At 43.7% G+C, this 24,166-nt stretch overlaps 1 protein-coding gene across 1 annotated transcript in view; it reads left to right on the top strand.

Annotated features, from left to right (window-relative positions):
- Nucleotides 1–24,166, top strand: part of TMTC1 (transmembrane O-mannosyltransferase targeting cadherins 1) — a 134,233-nt gene that overhangs the window by 78,655 nt on the left and 31,412 nt on the right. Inside the window, exons 10-11 of the mRNA XM_015628669.1 lie at nucleotides 7,719–7,883; nucleotides 16,039–16,152. Of these exons, the coding sequence (XP_015484155.1) occupies nucleotides 7,719–7,883; nucleotides 16,039–16,152 (279 nt within the window). The remainder of the gene's footprint in view (nucleotides 1–7,718; nucleotides 7,884–16,038; nucleotides 16,153–24,166) is intronic.

The following is a 24,166-nucleotide window of genomic DNA, read 5'->3' as shown; positions in this document are numbered from 1 at the left end:
GCTGAGATGCCAGTGCCATATATTTTGGCAAAAGGCAATAAAGTTGTAGAAATAAAAACGGAAATGATTCTGCAAAGCTGAAAAAGATGAGCTCATGGCATGTTTGGTCTAGTCTGCTGTTTTGCGTTATTTTGACTAAATTTAAAACATGCTTTTGAGAAATGTGTTGTGTTTTGGGCATGTACAGGAAAAAGCTAAATTTTTGTGGAGTTCTGGGCGTTAATGGCCATAGCGGAAAGATTTCTGGTTTTGTTGTGATAGATTAACCTAGAGGAAAACCTTCAAATGCATTTATTCTGCTCTTGAAAATAATGGAGATAGGTAAAGATACTGGTTTTAAAAAAGAATAAATTAATGTCATCTTGTGGAAGTAATCTACTTGGACATGTTGATTAAAAGTGGAATTCTTATTTACAAGGTAATACATTGGCCTTAAGATGATGCCTTGTGAAATGTAATAGATAATATTCTTACATGGAGTTTTTTGAGAGTTGTGATGGAATTGAATGGGAAATGGTTTCCTATTATAGACTTCCAGAAGTTATGGCAGTATTTAAATCAATACTGTAGCATACAGACTCATCTCCACTGAAGTGTATAAGGTCTAGGGAAATTTCAGTGGAATCTACATGGAATTATGTCAGATTTCTCATTCTAAACTGTTTTATTTCCGTAATTCATATAGTAATTAGAAACCTGAAAAGTTTCTGTATTACCTGTAAATATTTCAGGTAGAAATCTTGGGCTCAAAACTCTAATGAAGGGGGTTTGTTTGTCATGTGACTTTTTTGAAGGAAGGGGAAATGTGTCCAAATGTTGAATAGCTATTCAAGGGTTAGTGAAATCATTAATTTCTAGTCCATATTTTCTCTTTAATAATGAAAAGTTCCTGCATTTTCTCTAATTGCTTCATGTTCTGCCTAGAGGATCACACTGTTAGTGGAGGTAAATCATTTTGATTACTTAGCTGATCATGTCTAAGTATCTTTAATATAGGCCTGCAGAGCTTTTAATTTAGAGCCAGTGACAAAGTCTTAGCACTAACTCATAAGGTACCTTTCCAAGTTAGATATATTCTTCCCGTGTTTATAATTTGTTATGTCTTTGTATTATGACCTGCAGACTTTATTCCAGGAAAAGCCTGCTTAATTCCAGTGAAAATTTGATATTTATTCAGCAGGCTCAGTATAAGTATGTTGCTGGTTCTTGGTTGTCACACTGATACTCCTGAGCTGTAGGGATTGTTGTTTTTTTTCCAGTGGGATTTTTTTGTATGTTAAATATTACAGCTTGATGATCTTCCTGAAGTCTTTCAAAATCTCTAGTGACCAAGAAAAAGTATATCAATTCCATGTCATCCTTACTGAGAGACAGGCAGTTTAAACAATGTTTTTCCCATTTTCTCCAAAACTCAGTAGCAGTGAATGCTGCTGGCTTACTCTGTGGCACAGAGACACACTTCACATCCTCCTTGCCTTTGGACATTTAGTCCAAAACATGACTTTTAAGCAGGTTTTCCCCTTCTAGTACCATCTGCCTGAGAAAGTTTTGATACTTTGATACTCACATCTTCCTGTGAAAAATACCATGTTTTAGTTAACTCAAAACTTTTTGCCCAGGTGTGCTGACTGTAGTGAAACTTTAGACAAAAAGATTAGAAACAAAAGTCTTTTCCAAGCCAAGATGAAGCTTACAGTCAAAAGGAGATGGACAACAAAAAGGATGGCTGGGGAGAGCAGCCCAGAACTGCCCCTTTAGAAGGGGACACTCATCTGAGAGTTGGGACATCAAGGTTTATCTGCCACACCCCAGCACCTTTCTGGGATAATTAGTGCTGATTTAAACCCTGCTGGAGCACTCGGTGGTGGCAGTTTGATCTAGACCTGATCTAGGCCCATGCTGACACTTCTGTTACGTTATCTAGCCTGTAACTTGCTGAGTTTAGGCTCTCCTTGTACCAGGTGCAAGGCAAAGTCTCAATCCAGCAGTAAACTTGGCAGTGCAAGGTAAACTTCTCTGAATTCCTGGAAGACCTGGGCCAGTGGAGCGTGGTTATTCCAGATCAGCACATGGGTTTTCATGGCTGGGGAATTTTGAGGACTCAAAATCCTGCATGTGCACCCCCAGGTCTGGGCCTGACGTGGCACTGTGGTTTGAATCCAGGTGATCCAGTTGGCAGAAAGTGTCACAGCTTTTGAGTTTCTGGCCAGATAATGGGGTTTTTTTTTTGATCATGGTCTTGATGATCTTGAAGGCCTTTTCCAACCTTAATGTTTCTACGATTTTATGACCCAAGTGCAACCTAGCGTGAACATACAAATACACTCTATTTCCAGATGGAAACATTCTTTTTCAAAGGCCAGATTTAATTCTGGCCCAAGCAGCTCCAACCTTGAAAAACGTGACATTTTTCATAAAAGGCATCTTTGCTACTCTGCCAGCCCTGCTCAGCACCGGAGCTGTGTCCCTGAGAGTGCTTTTTGGGGCAGAAAGAACCACCCTGGCTAGCCAGCGCTCCTTTCCACATCTGACTGCTGTGGTGAGGCAGGAGCAGCCCACAGGGCATGCCAAGCATGCTTTTTGCAATCAATTACTCTCCATTAGAGAAGTGTGAGCAGAGCCGATGAGTTTAACAGGAATGAGCTGTCTTTTCCCCTGCAGCAGCAGCCCTGCCTGCAAGCTGCATTTCAGCTGGCTTTGCCTCTTCCTCTCAGTGCCTCTCCTCTGTCAGGCTGCAGAGCTGCAGTAGCTAGACTAGGAGCATGTAAAGTGTGTTGTGCCAGGTAATAGATGTGTGGTACTGAGGCTTAGAAGCTTGTGGGGAACTATAAAACAGAGAATACGAATGTTTGTGTTCAGCATTTGGACCTGGCAGCAAGATTCTGAAGGGCTGTGCTCGCTGCTCTCTGAAGGGCAGCAGCAGAACATGCATTTGGTCGTGAGCACAAGGGTTAAACTTGCTTCAGAGCAGCTTGGAAGTGAGGGTTGATTTTTATGGAGGGTAAGGGAGTCATCTTAAATAAGTGCTGGAAATCAAGAAGGAGTTTTGCAGCCCAGAAAGAGCCTCCCGGGTGAAATGTCGAAGCCAAGTGCATTTTCTGCTCTCAGTATACTTTTGATATAATCCCTTTTGTTGCATTAGCAGCCCCTGAGTACGGCAGTGTTTCTTCCATGTTTCCACAGGCTGCTTATAGACAACTCTTTCCCAAACTGATATGTATGCATGGATGCGTCTGGATCCTTATCTAGGCTGAGCTATGAAATCTAGAGTAACTGCTTTGATGAAATCAGTGGATTTACTCCAAGTTTACATTCATGTTGCTGAGATTAAATCAGTTTTTAAAAAACCCCAACTAGTTCACAAGGTTTGACATCTACAAAAGTACCATTAAAAAGTGTGAGGAAAGCAACTTTTCTGCACAGTTTCTCCCACCCTTTTCAAACTCCTTTTACAGTCCTACCTGAGCGAGTTAGAAAAGGCTGGAACAGCAGCTGCTGCTGTCCAGGCTGGTTCTCTCAGAATTTCAGCTCTCAGCCTGCTCTGACCGTGCACTGTGCAGTCACAACTTGAAAAATGCAGTAGAAGGCATGACTAGAACATGCCCTTCTCTTCAGGAGTTTTACACAGCAGCAGGTCTCCAAGCAATTTCTGAGGGGAAGTAAAATGGTTTCTGATGCAAGCAGTTTGCTATAGTGGAGCATCCTGGTAATCCTGGGCTGTGGCACATGCAGATTTGATTAGCTGCCCCCACCACAAGAGCCAAACACAGTGAAATGGTTCCTGACTTTTTAGTAAAAAGGGAGAAACCTCATCTGTGGAGAGCAGAGCTGTGTGCAAGTGTTGTCAGTAACAGCCTCGCCTTGGGAAAGGAGCCGTAGTGGCCAAAGGAAAGGTTGAATTTGCAATCTAATTACCCAAGATGTGTTTGCAAATATTAAGTATATGCTGTTTTGGCTCTAGGGCAATACATATAGAGCACCACTGGAAATAAGGTCTATATGCCACCACATTCCCATCTGCTTGTGCCTCCTATCACTTGGCTTCCTTAGAGGAGGAACAATATTGACAAACCACAGAAATTATAGAAAAAGATGTGTCATTTCCCAGCTCCCTGTGTGCAATCTGCCAGAATCACATGGCAGTAGCACAGAGGGTTTCCCTGCTGGGCTGCCTGGCCCTCAGCCCTCCCTGCAGTTCAGGGCACGCACCACTTCAATACTGCAGGAGTCTGAAGCCATGGGGAATCATGAAACCATTGGCTTGTTGGTCCATTTGCCCAGCTTTTCTGCTGCATCCTGGAATTTCTGAAGTTACAGGTTCTCCTGTAATGCATGCTCATTGTGAGCCCACATGAAGTCTACTACCATGTTAACTTGGTGAGCTGTTTCTCAGGACCCCAGGGACCAGGCTGGCTTGGACTTTTCACTGCTGCAGCAGGCTGTTGCTTGTCCTACAAAAGCCAAAAAAAAAAACCCAACCCTTCTCCCCTGCCCCAAAAAAAACCCACCAAAAAACAAACTTAGCAGTTTTACAATAATCCAGTGGAAAATGGACTTAGAAAAGTGGTTTGGAGATTTTGCTTGTTTCCCATTGTTTTGGTTTTGCTACAGAGTATTTCAGAAAAGTGCTTGTATGGCAATGCTGAGAGAAAAACCCTTCAGGAGAAATGGTTCCCTCTCTAGGAAATAAATGCTAGAGTTAACTAAGAAACCAAATAACCCCCAAAACTGAAGCACTTCAGCCTCAAGTAGCAGTTAGCTACTGAGATGTCTGGAATGTAGTACTTAAGGGTAAGTTTTCCAAGTGGCAAACAATTCTTTGATGAAAGGTCCTTTTGAGACATTTTCTTTTTTTTCTTTTTTTTTTTTCTGTGTGTGTGAGTAAAACCTGATTTCCTGGCGAGCCAGTGGTAAGGTTTGATACGGAGTCAGGTCCCCCATCACTCTGAGAAGAAAAGCAAATCTATTTGAAATGTTCTCTGTGTTTGTAGGCAGTGGCAGGGTCACAGCAGAATTAACCACATTGGAAGCATTACCTGGAAAGTTGCCTTCATCATCCGAGTGCAGCCTCACCTGTGCAGGCTCTTTCCACCAGGGTACCGCTGCTTGGGCTGATGCTGACTGGATTAAAGTCAGAGCAGCTTCAAAGGGCTCCTCTGAAGCCTGGTGAGGTTGGGAGCAAGGGAAATGGGATGAACTTGCATCTGGGGATGAACTGTGGTGAGGTGTGGGGGTTCTCCAGGTCCAGTGACTGCCAGGGCAGACTGCTGCTGCAGCAGCTCCATCTTTGCAAGTTTGATGCTTCACTAGCTCAAAATGGCATGGTCTCTGTGATAAAGTTAATTTCTGTACTGGGACTGTTGGGTCTAGTGTGAAACAAGTGATGTAAGGTGTGACAGATCATGTGGTTTTGGAACTAAGAAACAATAGTAATATAATTATGGCTTTTTGACAGATTTTCTTTAATACATTGGTACGGATACTCTGTTTTGTTTAGAGCAGATCACAGGATCTGGAGGAGGTGAAATGTGATGCTGGCTGTGCCTCAGACTGAGTACTGCTGCTAAGGCAGAAATTCCCAACAGCTGGGACAGGATTTGACATAAATACCAAGACACTGACGTTTGCATTTTTTGTTTTCTGGATGCATTCATGATTCTGTAGAAAGGGTCTGTTCTTGAATATGTGAAGGTATAGGGAAATTGCTTTGAAAATGGCCTTGTGCTAAAGTAATTAAATAATATTTATTTCAGATAATTAATTCCAGGGGAAGGATAAAATTGAGGAAAGGCAAAATAACTGAGCAAAAACCATCTGCAGGCTTTTGAGGCATTCCTTGTTGGAAAGGGAGGGATTATTACTGAGATTAGCTTTTCAGAGGTTTTAAAGTAGGGTTCAATAATTGTAAAGGCTGGATTGTTTGGCACAAGCATCTCTATAATTCCAAATGTTTGCTTGCAGTTAATGTAAGTGCAATAAATATATATGTGCAAAAGAGTTAATGAACAAACAGCACAACTACAAGAAATGTGTTACAGCAAAGTGCAAGCATAATTGAGTGACACAAATATATAGGTAATCATTTCTGAAAACTGGGAGAACTCAAAAACAACCGGGAAAGAGTCCTGAATGATCAGAAAATCTGGTGTTATCTCTGGATTTTCCCCCTATCTCCCAGTGTTCTATAAGGCACCTGTACTGTGCCAGAGACAATGCAGTGGTGCTAATCAGCACGTACAACAAAGGCAGGTTTTCTCCTCAGTGAAAGGAAGAATTCTTGTCCTTATCCATCCCTGGGAATCCTAAGCTATAGCAATGTGTCCAGCTCTCTAAGAGGGCAGAGAAACCATGCCAAGAAGCACACACAGAGCTCCTCAAATATGGAACATTTTCCTTTTTCTGATTTTCACATTGACTGTCACCATATTGTGTGCTTGCCTGCAAGGTCACCTCTGACAGGGGAATTTTGTTCTTAGTTTTTCCTGTAACATTCTCACTGGGAAGTTGCTCGAGCGTCTCTGTACAGATTAGGAAAACCTGTAAATCTCTGGCCAGACTGTGGGCAGGTGCAATGATCTCTCTACCTCCAGCCTGCCTGCTTTTAAGTGTGGATTCATCTGGGGTTCAAGGTGTGCCAGTGTTTGGGAAGTGCATTTGTCCCTGTTTATTGATTGTCCTCAAGTGTTATTCAAGAGCCTTCTGCTCCCTTATTTCATCAGGGAGAGCTGCCTGGACTAAGATAGATTTTAAGTCTAACACTAAATCAGGTGCTAAGTAACCTGAAGAGTTCTAGATAAGCTAATGAAATTTGTTGAGCAATAGAAATTTAAATTCCTTGTAAAAAATTACAAGTAGAATTAGCAATTATGAAGTACAGCAACCAAAAGCACTGAATTTCTAATTCAGAAGGGACATCATTGGAGGAATTAACATAAACCTCAAATTAAGGTAAATAATTACTGAACTGATTTAAATTTATTCAGGAGTGAGACTTCAGTCCAAATTTGGCTTGTGAAAATGCCACAGTGGTTATTCATGGAGAGCCGTGCAAGTGCTGGGGGCTGGAAACGACTGTGTGCCAGTTCATGGAAGGGCAGCAAGGAAGATCTGCCAGCACATCTCAGCTCCTCTGGGCTGGGCACTAGAAGGGACAGGCTGGCCTTGATGTACAAGTGCCAGACCCAGACAGGCACTTCTGCCTTTTGGTGGTCTCTGCCACCTGCTCCTGCACCAGCACTGATTACAGCACTCGCTCTCCTGCCTCAGCTTCACAATTTGTAAACTGGAATTAATAGCAGCCACCACTGGGATTGTTTAGAGACTTCCCCCTGTTAAAATCCTTGTCATTTCCACACTGCTCCAGTAGTGCTCACTATTACTGTTATTACATGGTGCTTTCTTAGCTTGCTGTTCAGAAAAGCAGCTGCCTTCTGTGGCTGGTGTAAGCTACCATTATGCTGGGTGGTATTATATATGCAACTGTACTTTTGGCATCTGGGTCTATCATTTAGATTAATTTGGAAATTGTGTAGTGACTTGAGGAAAACTGCTGTTGAATTGAAGTTTGTTAGCCCAGAAAATATCATTAGTCCAAAACCCCCTGTAATTGTATAATAAATGCAATACTGGATGGTCTTGCATATAAATCAGACACTTCAAATGTAACTTTTGGTACATTTTGCTTTTTTAATTTTTTTAAAATTTTTTTCTTTTCACAGCATGGGGTACTGCATCCTTTTTGTCCATGGTCTAAAAAAGCTGTCTACATGGCTAAATAAATGGAGAATTACTGTTCCCACCCTCTTTGCTTTGCTGCTGCTGCTCTTCTCTTGGAAGACCGTGAAACAGAATGAAATCTGGCTGTCACGAGAATCCCTTTTCAGGTAGGAGTGACCACAGGAGAATACTTGCATTTTTATATTGTTTAAAGTAAGTTTGTTACATGGAATAGTTTTCTTTAAAGTTGTGCTATTGATGCATTGATCTAATTAACATTTTCATTATCATAAAATAACACTCTCTGTTTTCTGGTAACTGTGCAAAAACTGGTGTAAGCAGTTTATATGCTGATGGACAAACTTTGGTTCTGACAATCACATTTTTAAGACATCCTGTTTTTAAGTAACTTTGATTCTGTAGATTTAATGATAGCGTAACGCTTCAGTTTCTAAAGACATAGCAAAAGTTTTTTGCAACACTCCAGAATGCCATAGTAACACTACTGAATATATTGAAATTTCTTTAGCAATGTTCTAATGGCAAAAATAAAATGCCACGAAGTGCCAAACTTAATGTACCATATTTTATTTTATTTGATTACTCTTTGCCAAACAGCTCTGTTAACAACCTCATTTATGTATTTTCTTGCATTGAAACAGACTGTTTCATTTTGTGTTTTGCTAGAAAATGTATTGCATTTGCCTCCAGCTGCTTTCAGCAGTTGTCTAATTGTGAAGTAATTGCAGACACGCAGGTGATCTGCACACGGGTTGAGCTTTATTTCCTAACTTATTGGCCAGAGCAAAGTTTAATTTATGCAGCACTAAAAGTATGAAATAGTTTTTTATGTGTACCCTTTGGTCTTCAGGAAACATTACTGAAGTGGTTGGAGCTCTCTTAGTGGGTCTGTTTTTTTTAAAAATATGGAACTGGGGTTTCTTCCCTCTGCATGATTCATGGAATATTCTGCCTTGGAAGGGACCCACAAGGATCATCGAATCCAGCTCTCAAGTGAATGGCCCTTATGGGGATGGGATCAAACCTACAGTCTCAGCACTATTATTAACACCACACTCTGACCCACTGGGCCAGTCTCAGTTCCCTGTTTTCTCCCTCAAACATTGTTTGCTGTTCGAGCCACAGCAGCCATGGTGACTGGCCTGGACTCTCACAGCAATCCACGTGGGACACACCTCCAGTCCAAACCTGGCCACTTGGAGGAAAGTAGGAGGATTTCCAAGGTGGACCACTCTCTTACTGAAGGGGAGGTGGGAATATGACAATTCCATTTGCAGACTTGCAGGCATCATATGGTGTTGTGTTGTGCATAGCTGTGGTCACCCATGTTTAAGAACGATGAAGTCAAACTGTAGCAGATGACAGGAGGACATTTCCTTCTACTAAGGAGCGTTCTAGGGACAGTATGGAGTGCTATGGGGTCTGTGGCAGAAGAGAGGCATAAGGTTATGTCTCCTTAGTTGGATACAAATGGAGTTCTGTCCTTCCAGCCTCCATTCAAAGCAGTGTGACTGTTCACTGCCAGCCCCAGTTCCGAGGCTGTGCCACTGCTGCAGTGCAGCTCTGAGCTGGAGCTAAAACCTCTTAACCTCCAGGGAGGACCTTGGGGTAGCCCAGAGCTGTACTCAGGGCTCAGTGCCCTAGGGTGAGCTGCTTCCCTCTTCAGCTCAGGAGTTTTGGGGACAGTACCAGGAGGGAGGTCTGCCCCAGGGTTTTGAGGGGGTGGCAGGACTCTTAAATTCCTGCTGGGTCACCTCGTATTGTGGCCTGCCCCTGAGAGCAATCAGCAGCAGCTGCTGAAAAAAGCGCTGTGAGAACAGGGCCAGCAACAATAATGCTTCTCTCCAGTTCTTTCCCAGCTTGCAGTAATCTGCAGTTTAAAGACTTCCTGAGTCAGGAGTTACTTGCTATTTTTGCTTTTAAAAGCCACTGATGGACTTTTCTTCCATAATGTCTCTGACTGCTTTTTCAAATCTATTTATAGTTTTGGCTTCTACAGCATCCTGTGCACTGGGCTCCATCATTAAATTACAGAGTGTGCACACCAAGATTTCCCCCTGTGTTCTGTGACCCTTCTGCCTGATCATATAGTTTGGTGTCCCCTAGTTCTGGTGTGCTGAATGAGTTGTGGGTAACCATCAGCTTGTCACTCAGGATAAAGGCACTTCCATGCCTTGAGCCCCTGTGCCTTCACCTAAGGCTGTCTCCTTTTCACACTGAAGTCAGCTGGTCTTGTACTCTCCTCACATGGAAGCTGTTCTGCATTTCTGATTCCTCTTGTCAGTCTTCTCTGGATACTTTCATACTCTAATCCATCCTTTTGAGAAAGAGGCCAGAATCACCTTTCAAGAGATATGTGCTGCACAATAACATCAGACTGCATTCTGGTTCTTGTTCTCTTCTCCTGCTAATTCCTAATCTTCTGCTTGCCTTTTTTGACCTCTTCCAAGCAGTGAGTGATAATTTCACAGCACTCCCAACACAAATTCCAGGACACCTACTGTGACTGGAAATACCAGGTTTTTAGACATCAATCTGTATGCAGATTTAGAGTGTGTGTGTGTGCTCACTCTCTGATGCTTGTATCTGTACCAATACTGTTTCTTGTACCATCATTTTTGCCTGTCTTCAATACTGTGAGATCCTTCTGCAACAAAGTGTAGTTAATTCTTGCAGTGTCACATTGGTGTCATTGGCAAATGTGTCCCCTCCCTGTTTTGCTCCCCTTTCAAGATCCTTTCTGAACACCTGAAGTAGCTCAGGTGCCATTGCATGTCTCCTGGGAACCCTGCTTGCACTCTTCTCCAGCTGTAAAAACTGTTCACATATTCATGCTCTTTACTTGCTGTCTTTCATCAAAGTATTGATTCATGAGAGGATCTTCCCCTCTTACTCCTTGAAGAAACAGGAAGTCTTTAGTGAGGGATTTTATAAAAAATCCCCTTTGAGCATTTAAGTGCTGAACATTGGTGTATGTGATTTTTGACTGACTGGGCTGTATTTGGATATTTATAAAGGCTTTCCATAGTTTCAATAAGCTGTATGTACCTGTTGAGTCTATAAAACACCAGCAGAGCTTCCCAAATAACTTCTTTCTGCAATACGCAAGGCTAATTCTTAGTTGGACTGTAGTTATCCAGAAATGTGCTAGAAGTAGGATTTATGATGGTTTTCCCCAAATTACCTCAAGTGAAAATCAGACTTTCTGGTCTGTTTCCCCGTCAAGATCCTTTCCCTGGAGCCAAATGAAGTCATGTTCATCAACTTCCGTTCCCCTAGTGCCAGTCTCATTTAAATTATAGGCTACCTACCGCAGCTAATAGCTGCATGTTTGATTTCCTTTGGATGCATTCTACCAGGCCCAATGGGTTCATAACTGTTCTGGGTGTTGATTTGTTTTAAAGCCTCTTTTACTGCCACTTTAGTAAGAGACAGTGCTTCGGTCTTGCCCTGTGAGGAAAGGCTCCTGTGTGGCAGCTCCTTTAGCTTCCCTGTAGTGAACACTGGTGCAGAGAACACATTTAGCTTTTCTGCTGTGGTCTTTTCTTCTTCAAGCACTACTTTTAGACCTCCATCATCTATTTGCCTTAGGGGATCTTTGGCAGGTTTCCTCTGTCTGATGTATTCCATTATTAGCTTTGATAGCTTTAGCAAGTTTTTCTTTAAATCTCTTTTGGTCTGCCTAATTATGGTTTATGTTTAACTGGCTGACGTTTATGCTCTTTTCCTTTTTCCTTCTGTAGCTGTTCCTTTTTAAAGAACGGTTTTCATTTCTCATAGCTGTCTTCCCTGTGCTGTTCACCCTTATTGGCCTTTTTGTTGCCCTTTTAAGATCTTCTTTTGTAGGTGTTACACATCTCCCACAAATCTGTAATGTGGTAGGACCCTCCTTGTTGATGGGAAGGAAAAGCAAAAGAAGAATAGTATAGCAAGAAGATAATGTCATCCCAGAAGTGAGAGATCTCTTTGGGGCAGAAGGAGGAGGCTGATGAGGAGAGGTGGGAGAAGTGGATGGAGGTATGTGAAACAACAATAAATTTTAATGGATGGAACAGGAGGAGGATACAGAGCAAATCTATAGATGTGGGAAAGGAGACATAAACCAACCTATTTGGTATTCTCTGTGTGTGTTGGATATTTTTAAAGAAGTATGTGCTGGGAAGATCTTTACTCACAATCTTAGTTCCTCATTCTTCTTTCTCTAGTTGCTGCTTTAATTAATTACTACTTCCCTCCTCTTAGAGTTTTTTTTTTTTCTTTCACCTTTACTTTTTGTTCCTCTGTTTGTTTCTACAGGATTGATCTGTCTTGATTCCCTTGGCTGAGGCCTGTTCTGTTAAATACACTTTTTCCATGAAACGTTTGTGTACTCAGTGTGTTCCTAGTTTTGTGCTTGTACCTCATTCTGTCCCTTTCTCAAAACTTACCCCATTTTGACTTTGTGTGACACTGTTGCTACCTTGGGGCCACGGTGGCCACTCAATCTTCAGCGCAGGGACCAAGTTTTCTGGATGCAGAAATCCTGACAGGTCCCGGCTGAAAGCAGCAGTGTGGGGGAGGATGCTGGTGTCTGAGGAAATGATGCATCTCCACATAGATGCACAAGCATGTGTGCAAGACTAAATGAGAAGCAAATAAACCACAAGTATAAGACGTGGCCAAATATATAGAGAGATATTTGAGGCATAGACATCCTCAGAAGCCCCAAGCAGTTTGTCTTACTGCGTTGGCAGGTGATCAGGGAGGACTTACTTGTTAATTATTTAAGGAACTACCCTGAAGAGTGGATGCACAGGCCAGAAGGTCAGACTCAAACTGTGGTCAGTGTTAATGTCTGAAACCAGGGAGAGGGAGGGGAGAGCTGTGGGCTGATCTCTGCATCCTGTACTGACCTTTCCAAGGCTTGTCAAGCTGCCGCGTTTCCCGTTGCTCCTGGAAAGCGCCCGCACGCGCTGCCCACGCTTGTGACAGCGCCTGGAAACCCAGCTGTAGCCAGCAAAAGAGCTTTACAAAAACTATGCCTTCTTAGTCAGCAGCTCTCCTTCCCAAGCCGGGTCTGCTGACTTCAGGAATTTGCAAAACCTGCTCCAGCCCCAAAAGTGGCGTTTACTGCTGTGTTACTTTGTTAATTCTGAAAGCTGGCTCAGCTGAGGAGAACAAGTCCCATTGCATTTTGGACATCTTTTGTAGGACAGTTTATTATGGCCCGACACAGATATCTGTGAAATCAGTACAAGGGTAGGAAGCCAAGGAAGGTGGTTGTGTCATCCAGAGAATAATTTGCTGAAGAGAACCTTTGCTGATGATAGTGATTCCTAAAGCAGAGGAGACACCATCAGTTTCCCAGAGTTCCTGCTGAGGCAGGAGTGGTCTCATATTCTTCTAAACTGAGCACTTTTCATATGGATATCACAGAAAATCAATGAAACCTCAACCCTGTACCCATTCACCTTGTAGAGCAGAACATGCATTTAGGAATACAAGAGAAGGGATCACAGGGCTTTTTTCCCAACTGAAGTGGAATTTGGATGATGCTGGTATTTGAGGTTGGAAAATACCACTGGTATTTTATTTCTCTGATTTATGGCTAACAGGCTCTTTGTTTTACCCCGGGGAGGAAGCATTACGTAAAAAGGTTTGCCTATTGTTTATTTTCCATTTATGTCACTTACTGCTGTCGTAGAAATCAGAAGGGAAGGAAATCCTCTGGAGTAGTAACTTCCAATGTCAGTGGGCTCGTTTCTGGCTGGAGCCAGATTGATGCCGTGGGTTTTCAGAAGGGCATGTGTGTGACTGGCTGGGGAACAGGGAAATAGGAGAGTTTGGAAAAGCACATTGGAAAATTATTTTGAAATTGTGAGAGGCTGGGAGCTTGTGGGAAGCAGAAATGGAAAAACATTGTGTTCTGCTTTGTTATTTATACTCCACCCTTTCCTTCTTGGCTTTCACTGTGGACATCATTGTTTCCTCTGTCAAGGAGCAAACAGCGTTCTCGACTGGTCAGGAACCAGTTAGCAGGAGTGTTTGCCTAAACTCTCCCAAAGATTCCCCTCTGCATCCAGTGCCGTGTTTGCTGCCTCCCCCAGCACAGAGGCTCCAAGCAGCCTCAGTCATTGCTTCCTGCATTTGCAAAATGAAACATTCCCCCTCCCCGCCTGTTGGAGGAGAATAAATAGGTCAGTGTGAGCAGTGTGGTGCAGAAGGGAACATCTTAAGAACCCAAACCCATTTCTGCATTTCCTGTGTCACCCATGCCACCAGCAGAAGCACACAGATGCTAGAAGCTTTATTAGTGATGTTTTAATAAGTGGGACCATCAGAATCAGTGATAAATTCTACTTGAAAGAAAACAGTCCAGAATTAAAATATTTAAACATATGCATCTTGCAGTTAAAACTGTATCTCATTAGAACTGAAGTGCTCGTGCATATGTAATGTACTCCTCACTGTGAGCTCATTCTGCTCTGGTTCAGCAGAGGCTGTAGCAGAGCAACTCCTTGCACGTAGCTCTGAGAGAGCAGCAGTTTTGAGTGCCATGTCTCTGCCTGTAACACTGGTGCTGATGTAATGAAACCCTCTCTGTATAAGAATTAATATTCCAGTAATGCCCAGAGGTTGTAAGTGTGTAGTTAATGGCTCCCAAGGCCAATGGAAATTAACACAGCCACAGCAGTCACACATTACTTGCTGCTGGTGCAGTATATCTTTGTGAAAACTAATATAGAGAATCATTCTCTTAAGAATAGCATCAATTAACTGATTTAATTCAGCGATTAGTCACAAAATGTCTTATTCCTGTAGTGCTCCCAGTAAGTAATTTGGAAATACCTGATGATTAGGAAGCCAAATGCAAGGTGTACTTTCAATTTTAGTAGGCAAACCGTGGCTGTGTTGAGCTGAACTCTGTAAGGCAGTTGTGGGCGAAGCTTTGGAAGCTCTCACAAGTAGGTGTTAGTGATGCTGGATACCACTGGCTGCAGATAACTAAAAGGATATCGTATTTGCTGCTGCAATTCCTCAGTGCTGTTCTGCAGTGAAATCCCCCTCAAAGGGTTTCTGCAGCTCTGGGTGCATTCCTCCCGTGCAAGAGGGTGTGCACCCCACAGCAGGGCTGCCTGTGTCCCTGTCTCATTCTGATTAACTTCCATGCTAACCAAAGCTAACCAGGAGAGACAGACAAGGCAAAGCAACAAGACTTCGGAATTTTCTAATCCTTGCTTTTCCTACCTGAGGTAGCAGGGTTGGAGATGGTGGGAGTAGAAGAGAGAGCAGCTGGCAGGAATCTGCTTGTGAGCAAGAAGCAGCACTTTGTCTGCTTTTACATGAACAGATTCATCCATCCTTATTTCCCCTTACCTCAGAGAGCCCCTATTTATGTGCTGGAAAGGATTCCCCCCATTAAACGGAGTACTGACTTCTCTGGATTCTTGCAGGGGAAATGTTTCCATGGTGTACGTGCTCCTGTGTTTTCTTTCTCTGTTTAACCTTGAAACGGCATTTCCTCTGGCTGTGCAAGGTGTACCTTGCTTTCTGTGCTCTCAATTAAGCAAATAAGCATATGCTTGCTTTTGTCTTTGTGCCCTCATTATTAATTCCAAATGTTGAGTTCAGTCTGCACATGGCAGGGGAGACAAAGGGGAGGGATGTGACTGTGCAGCCTCAGTCATGTGCTATAATGCCAGAGCCTTGTTTTGCTACCTAAGGGTGAGAGTGCCAATAGCTCTCACCTCCTGGCCATACTCTGCTCAGCCTTAAGCAGTGCACGTGTGCTGGTACTCGGGGTATGCCATGCATTCCACCTAGTGGCTGGTGCACATGGAGAAGATGCCCTCTTGCTGGTATCTGCAGGGCCAGGTTTAAATCAGGATTTACATCAGATGCTTCATGACACTCGGGTTCAAGCAGGCACCCTGCTTTTAGAAAGCACTACATGTTTTCCCTCTAAATATTAACCATTTAGGTTTTGGTCTTTCAATTTAGTAATTCAGATTTTAAAACACAGCAGCATCTGGCCACAGGGAGTGTTGCAGTGCTGCTGCTGGAAGTGCCTGCGGTGACAGTGAGCAGGATGAGTTGAATTGCTGCCACACATTTATGTCTGCCCGGGGCACTTGGCGCGTGGGACAAGCTCGGAGTTATAACATGAGCTGTGTTGGCACAAATGCACAGGAGGTGACGAGGTGCTTGGATTATGAGCAAGCTTTTCAGGAGAAGGGAGGGACTTTGAGAAGAAGGTTGGACCCAGGGGAAGGTGGGGTCACCTGGTTGCTAACAGTGTCCTGCTTCTGTTTCTCCTCACAGCTCAGGAGTGAAGACCCTGCCCCACAACGCCAAGGTGCACTACAACTATGCCAATTTTCTGAAGGACCAGGGCCGTAACATTGAAGCAATCTACCACTACAAAACTGCTCTCAAGTAAGTCCCTCAGGGGCCTGGTGGGACTCCTGCTGTCAGCACATCTCTTTCCTGACAGGCATTGGGCAAGTTGGCTGCTCCTTGTCCCTGGCTCCTTGGGAGCAGCTTGGCTTTGGGAGCCTGGGAAAGTTCCCTGGCTCAATGTTTGTGTGTCACGAAATGAGGTAGCCTGGCTTCCCTCCAGCTCCACGTGTGTGTGTGTGTGCACTTCAGTATATGAGATAGAAATGTTACCATAGCTACACGTTGAGCAATGAGGTGTCATTTACGTAACTGAATGTATGCTGGCAAACAGGAGGTAGTTGTCCTAAATGCATTTTCAGGTTCCTGGGCCATTTATCTTGGTAAATTGTTAATGGTGCATGCCTGGAAAATGTCAGTGTGGTAGCCATCTGAAGTGCAGTAACAATAATGGTACTTACTGCTTGTATTGAGGCTTCTGTCCACAGAGCTTTGCATAAACGCTAAACTAATTGATCCTGAAAATGCTCCTGTGCAGTAACAGGGCAAATATCATTGCTGAGGTTCTGTACAGGGGGAAGTTGAAGCAGCAGGATGCACTGCCTTGCTTGTAGCTGAGTGGTAAATCGGGGCACAGGGCTGAGCTGTAATATGGGACATGTCCTGTGGTTATCTGTCAAGGACCCTTCCTTCACACACAGATGGGGTTGCTCCCTGTGAACAGCTTCCCTCCACTTGCTGCTCTGGCCAGTGCTGTCCATGCACCTCAGCTGCTCCCCAGGCAGTGCTCAGTGCACCAAGCAGGTCACCCCAGCTCCCCAAACCTCTCCCCTCTAGTCCTTGGGGCCTGGGAGAAAAGACAAGCCTCTCTGGGGAACGAATGCAAGGGGCTGGGGGGATGGCATGGTGGCAAGGGAAAACAAGCATGGAGTGCACAGATAGTGTTTTCAGGAACAGAAGCGTGTTGGGGAAGGACAGACAAGGTGAAGAGTGGCTCTGATGGACAGCAAGGGCAGAGCTCAGCTCCATAGGGCATGCCAGGAGGTGGAAGAAATGTTCTTTCCTGATGTGTGATGTGACAGAAAACTCCAGAAATTACATGTGTGTTTTGTCTTTTGGCCAGCTGACAGGGTTATGATAAAAGCTCTCCAAGGGCTCCTAACCCACCCAGGCTGACCTGTGAGGACAGGAGTTCATTGTCACTGAGGAGGGACTGAACCTGGGTGAAGGTGATTTTTAGCTTTTTTTGAGCAACGTCCTGTTCTGTTTTGCCATGCTGGGCATTTAGGAAGTAATTTAGAACAACCTTCTATTTTTTTTAAGTTTCCAGCAATGGAAAATCCAGCACAACCACCAGTAAACTGTACTGAAGGTTAATTACATTGGCTGTTGAAAATGTCCTCCCTTATTTTTAGACTGATTTGTTTAACTGCAGCTTCCAGTCATTTAATTTGTTTACACCTTTCAATGCCACACTGAAGATCCCATTACCAAAAGTCTGTTTTCCATAGAGTGATCAACTCCCCCCTTATCCTGCTGCTTGATAGGTGCTGATTTTTTCAGCATCACAAAGTTTTGCAGTCCTCCAGTTGTTTCTCTATCTAGTCTCTGAACTTTTCCCAATTTATCAGAAAAGGCCATTGCAAGTCAAAAAGAAGAGGAGCTGACAAAAAATTACCCAAGCCCTGCAGTGGCATGCACAGAGTAATGTAACTGCTCCTACCAACATTGCCTCTGCTTGTGTAAATGGGATTTGCAGACAAAAGATCTTCTCAAACTCAGCAGCACCCATTTATTGTAATTATAATGCTGTTTTCTGCTCTGCAGTATTTCAATTATGAAAGAGTCTGTTTTGAGAACTGACTGCAAACATTTTCTCAATTGTATTATGTAGCACGGTTTATGCTGGTGGTGTTGTTTGAGAGCATCTGAAGCCTTGTTGGAGCTTGGAGCCCCACAGAACCAACCATGCTCTTCTCTGGGTGCTTGGTGTCTCATGGCAGTGGTGCTAGCACTAGACTTGCTTCAGTAATTTCAGCATTAGCTGGCAGTTTGGAAAAGCAAAACTCACCTTGCACATTCTCTTTTTGGCTCAAAAGCACAGGCCAGGAGTTGGAAGTCTCCATCCCTGGGAAGCTGCACTACTTGTTCTTGTCATATTGTATCTCTGCACTTAGATTCTCCTTGTATTTGCTCCCTCCTCCCACCTCTGTCAAAGGGAAATTGTTTGGGGTCTGTGTAAGGAGCAATAGAACAGTGTAAGTAAAAAGTGCACTATGTTCTGCTGTTGAGAGTTACATTCTGTAATGTCTGTGTTTTCCCCACAGACAGACAGACAGACAGACAGACAGACCCTTTCTGCAGTGCCCGGGGTTGTGTGTGGGCCCTGCAGCCTCTGCTGGGTGCCTGCATTTGATGTCTGTGTAGAAGCAGTGGAGAAGCTGCTGGGTGTGGGACAGGCAGCCTCAGGTGGATGCAGTGGCAGACCATACACAGGTATCACAGAAAACAGCCCTTATTACCCATCCTCATAGACTGCTCCTTGCAGACTGCTCTGATTTGTACACCAATCTCCACAATTAGGTAGAAGGAAGTAGTAGCTGTAATATCCTGAGCAGATTTTGATGGTTCAGGGTATATTTTGCCACTGGCTTGACCTGGAAGGATGGATTACCACTCTGTAAATTTCCATATCAGGGAGTAGGCAGACCAGCAGCTGAGGTATTCACACAACAAGCTTTCATGATTTCCCACAGGTACCCCTCGCTGAGTGCCTGCTCTCCCAGCGAGTGTGGGTGGATCCATCCTCCCCAGGTTACAGAAAACCCAAGCTACGCAGGAGGCTTCACAACCCAATGGCAGCACAGCCAAGAATACAGAAGATAAAAATATTATTTCTGCCTAGCGCTCAGTGAGCAGATCAATAGGGAATTAATAAGGAAATGGAGTCGATAAGGACACGGCTTGCTGCCTGGGAGCTCCTGGGAGATAGGAAAGGGAGAGCTGCAGTGCTTCAGTGGGTGATGGCTCATCCACTATTCCAGCATTTTGCCAAATGACAGCGCAGGTCTGCTTGATCTCAGTGAATGAGTTTAATTGTTTAGTGAATAGAAGTGATCTTGTCAGTCTGCACACTGCTGACTGAACTGCGAGCAATTGCCATTCCACCAACTCCACCAACGTAAGGATGCACTTCCATGCACTCCTGCTCTGCCAGAAGTGCTGGTTGCCATGTGGCTGCTAGGCAAAGCAGCACCTTGCTCCTGTGATACTGTAACTGTGGGAAAAGATGTTGAAGTCAACACAAGCCACCTAGTGAAATACTAGCAATTGATAATAAATCCTGGGAAAGTTGATCCCCAATGCTTTAACTGCTACCTTTCCTGCTTTCAGAGACAGGTGGGATTCTCTGCTGGCAAATGTTGGTGTACCTCTGTTAGCTTCAGGGCAGAAAAGTGGTGGAGGAGAAGAATGTGTGTTTTCTCTGACAGTGGAACTGCAGGGCAGGTTTCCAAGGCAAACTTGGCAATCAGTCCCAACAAGCACCTGTCAGTGTCATTGCAGGTGGCCCCTCAGAAAACTCATTCCTCACCCCAGCCCAGAGACCAGCGACAAAACACCCTGACCTAGCTGGACATGGGTAATTAGTGCTATCTAATTATGTTCTCTAAGAGTGGGGGGAAATGAAAACTGAAATTAAATGCAAAAATGGAGAACAGTGTTTGAATTGGAAATGGGGAGAATGAAAAGAACAAAAATTCTCTCTATGTAGGAAAAGCTCTTCCTCTATGTCATTCCTAAAAGGGGAATGGAAATGGAACCACTCAGAGATGCCAGATGAGTTACCCATTAAATAGTCCTGACAAACTGATGCCTTAAGTTTTAGCTTTTATATTTTTCATATGCTGTGCTGCCTAGGTGTGTAGTTTTGAGCTTTGTATTAAGTGTTAGTGAGCTCTCTTCACAGAGTAGGTAGACAAAACAAACTCCTTTTCTAGCTTATTACCAAGAACAATCGTTACAAGTTTCAGGCCATAAACAATGGTGAAGAGAGAAAACAAGAAGGATGGGACTTCATAACCTAAAGCAGTGATTAACAATTAATCCTGATATGTAGATGGACCAAAACTTACAAAAGTGTGAGACCTTGTGACCAGTCATTGATTTTGTGACCATTTTGGGTCCATCCTGGGTGTAGCCCAGGCCAGGCTCTTGTACTGTCCAAGGTATACCCCTTAACACCTTTCAATAAATATCTGCTTTATTCTTTATTCTGTCTAGCCTCTGTTCTAGGTCAGCCTTCTCAAGGCATCAAAACAGTTGGCATTCAGCAATTGTAGGTGGGTTATAAACCTGCTGCTGGATTAGACTGCTTCACTGGTTTGCCTGACATATGGTAGTGACCCCAGGAGATCCTTGGGGTTTTTTTACTTTAGAAAGTAAAGGCTGGAAATAGTCCATCTGAGGTGTGAGTTGACCACAGCTATTCTGAAAGGTGGCCCTAACATTCTTGTTGCTGCTTCTGCTGCAGATTTGCTGCTGTTGTTAGGAATTCTGGAGAACCTCTGCTCCTGGAGATCAAACAGTGCTGAAATCTGAAATTTATCTCACCACTTGTCTCCCATTCGTGAATGAGAATATGAGGTCATGCAACCTCACTCAAATATGAAGAACATCTCTGATGTGCTAATGAAGATGTTTTTGCTATTGATAGTACAGAGCTTTTGTCTTGCTTCTCCCCAGCCTTGTGTGCTTGATGTTACTGTTGAGACTTATATTGCCCTTCAGCAATGCACATGGGTTGATATGCAGAGAGAGAAAAAACAGCAAAGCCTTAAACCCAATTGGTGAACATTCATTATCAATTAAATCAATCTCATTTTAACAATGGAGGGGAGAAAAATAATTCACATTACCTCCTACAGTTGCACTCATTCAACATTTTAATTCCCAAAGCAGTTACCATCCCTCTCTGTTTTTGTTGTCAGGGCAGTGCTTCCCATGGAGGGCAGATCAATGTGAGCATCAGCGGATGGGGCTGAAGGAGGTTGCTGAATTCTTTGCTGGAGTTGGGTGGATAAACACGCTAATAATAGTTCTGTGCTATCTAAGCTGCATTTCTGTGTCTGCAGAAAGGTCATCATCTAAAAATTCACGTTTGCCTTCTGGATGTTAAAACATACCTGGCAGTTGAGAGTCCTGCAGGACGTGTAATGTGACCCTGTGTGTTTATTTACATAAATGCATGGGTGTGTGCACCTGGGAGCGCACACACTTCTGCAGCATTACCTCTGTGGGTCTACACGTCCATCAACAGGTTCCTAGCCACAAGCTCCCCTTGGACTTACTCTGCCAAAAGCTGCTGACCAAATGGAGAAGGGACCAGCCTGCCATGCAGAAACCTTCATTGTGGCATCTTCTGGAGGAGGGAGCCTCTGGACAGCAAGTGGGAACTCTTGGGCTGGTCGTTTTGCAGTTCAGGGAGCTGTTCTGCTGTTCAGCCTTGACAGAGAGGAGAGAGTGGGCCAGCAGGCACAGAAACCAATATGAAAACACTTGGTGCTGCAATTTGTGTGGTCTTGCTCTTGCAGAGCTTGCAGGTAATGCATCTAAGGGCATTGCTTACAGCATGGAAATGGGGAATGCTGGTTTGGGGCATCAGGATGGGTCATGAAATCATGGTTATGTATCCTTAGTACTCAAACACAGGCTGGATGGAGAAGGGAAAACAGTGTAAGTGGCTTATCTGTGTATTATCTAGTGTGCCTCATTTGAGGGAACAAAATTGGTTCATAGCATCACTGGAATGGGTAGAAAAGAAAAAAGCAAGGCTGTTCTTTCACCTCACTACACTTTAGAAATAAAGCCCTAATGCTGCAAGGGAGACTCAGGTTTCCAGGTTTCTTCCTAAGCTTTCCCACATACCTTCCTGCTGGGTTTTTATATATCTTAAATCAACAGTATCTGGGGTTGTTTAAATTCAGTTAAATTGCACTCTCCATGCAGTAAAAAAAATTGTGTTCTTACAGCCCTTTATGTGTGTGTGTCAATGTATTTGCCTTGAAAATGCCTCTCAGCATGGACTGCAGGTGGCCTTGGATACCATCTGTGATTTATTTCTGGGAAGAATTAAAATACCAGCACCATTTGTTAGCCTGTTTTTACAGAGAGTAAAAAATGCACAGTGCTGCTTTGCTGTGATTGCCGTGGCTGCTTTTGCTCCCGAAATCATGAGTGCCTGTCTGACATTCTGATATTACTTAGGTCAGGCCCTTGGAGCAAGCCTGAGACATCTTCCTAGAGATGTCATGTAATACTCTGTGTTAGTGGATGGTATGGGCTGGGGGTGGATCATGTCCAAGCAGTTGGGAATATCTTTGTGTGGTGTTCTGATTCGAGCTTTGACAGTGTGCTTAAGGAGTATTGCACAGGTATGTGGTGGCTGTCCTGAAGCTGGATATTGAAGCTGGAATTGTTGAGTATTTTAATGGTAATTGATGGCTGGAAGGGATGCCTTATAATTTGCATCAGAGACTTAATGGCCTTTACAGCACTTGCATGGGATGGTGGCCAAATTACTTCAGCCAGTGTAATTTATTTTTGAACCTGCTCTCTATAAAGCGCTAATCCCTGCCTGTTTTGAGGGCTGCTCCAGCTCTGCTCAGTTTTTCTGCTTTTTAGTGACAAAATAACAATCAATCAATGCACAGGCTTCTAGTTACTTGAAAACAGAACTGGTATAAGTGCAACCATGAGCCCTGATGCAGAGAGAGTTTTGTATGCATTTAGAGCCATAGAAGCTGGGTGTGCCTGCTGGGAGGGACAGAGGGATGTGTCAGCCCTGGACACTGATGGTTACAGGTGGGGTCCCTTCATACACCATGATGTCTTGTTGTGGGTGCAGGCCCTTCTATGCTGCCCTTCAGGGACTTGCTGGCTTTTCAAACACATCATCTTAGAGAAAATCCCCATCATCCCTGAGGATGACAACTCCATAGCCCTCCTCAGTCACTGCATCAAAGCTCTGCCTTCTTAATGTATTGGGGACTGATGAAAAAAACTTGGGTAATGAAAAATGCTCCCCTAATGAAAACTCTTTTCTTATTGGGACAAGGCATCTAGTTTGATTTTTCTGTGGGGTATGCAGAGAGAAACTTATGACTGTATTTTGCACATGTACAAGTATACCTTTCACTTTTGGCTAATGATATCCTCAGATCCAAGGGTTAGTTACTCATTCCCACAGCCACTGCTTTTTTCTTAGCCTGCTGTCCTTGTTTTTATGGAAACTGTACAGTATGGGGCTGTACAGCTTTCCCTGGCACCTGGGAGCCTTGGGAGATGACAGGCGTGATTTCACCCCCATCTGTTTCGGTGAGAGTGTTTCATCCCCTCGTGTCACGTTTGATTGAAGGGCTCACCTGATGGTCTCTTGTTTGCTCTGGGGTCCCTCAAGATTCTGTGGGCTCTGTGGAGGTGCTTGCATTGTTCACACTGTCTATAAGTCAGGCATATTGTGAATTATTAGTCTTTTGTTGGGCTTTGGGAGTGCTGAGGTTTCTGGGATTTTCAGGACTTACGTGGATTCTGCATAAATTCTTTATGTGAGAGAATAAGCAGACAGCCCTGTTTGATAACCTTATGTTGCCTCAACACTTCAGGGAACATGTGAGTTTAGCAGGAAAGATTTTATTTATTTATATTTAGCTGTGATATTGTTTGACTTAAAATCCTGGTTTTTCTCCTCAACTCTTAACTCTCAGGCTTCTATCCCTGCCCAAGTTTGAAAAATCTAATGAAAATTTATAAATTGTAATATTGTTCAGTATGCTATTGGTTGGTTATTTGAATGGCATACTTTGGGATATTGCTGTAGGTTGGGGTGTTTTTTCCTTAATGGATCTCAAAGAATTCACGAGGCTTTTGTCAATGCACAGATTAAATCTGTTCAACTTCTTTATCATTTTTTCCCCCCATTTCTGCCCTGGAAAGGTTTCCTTCAATATCAGGGTGCTCTGCAATTCAGCCTGGGAGGCTCACCCTGCTGAGAGAG

This window comes from Parus major, chromosome 1A (genome assembly GCF_001522545.3).
Source record: "Parus major isolate Abel chromosome 1A, Parus_major1.1, whole genome shotgun sequence".
Taxonomy (NCBI): domain Eukaryota; kingdom Metazoa; phylum Chordata; class Aves; order Passeriformes; family Paridae; genus Parus; species Parus major.
The sequence above is the reverse complement of the archived record's forward strand: the minus strand, read 5'-3'. Positions and strand labels throughout refer to the sequence as shown.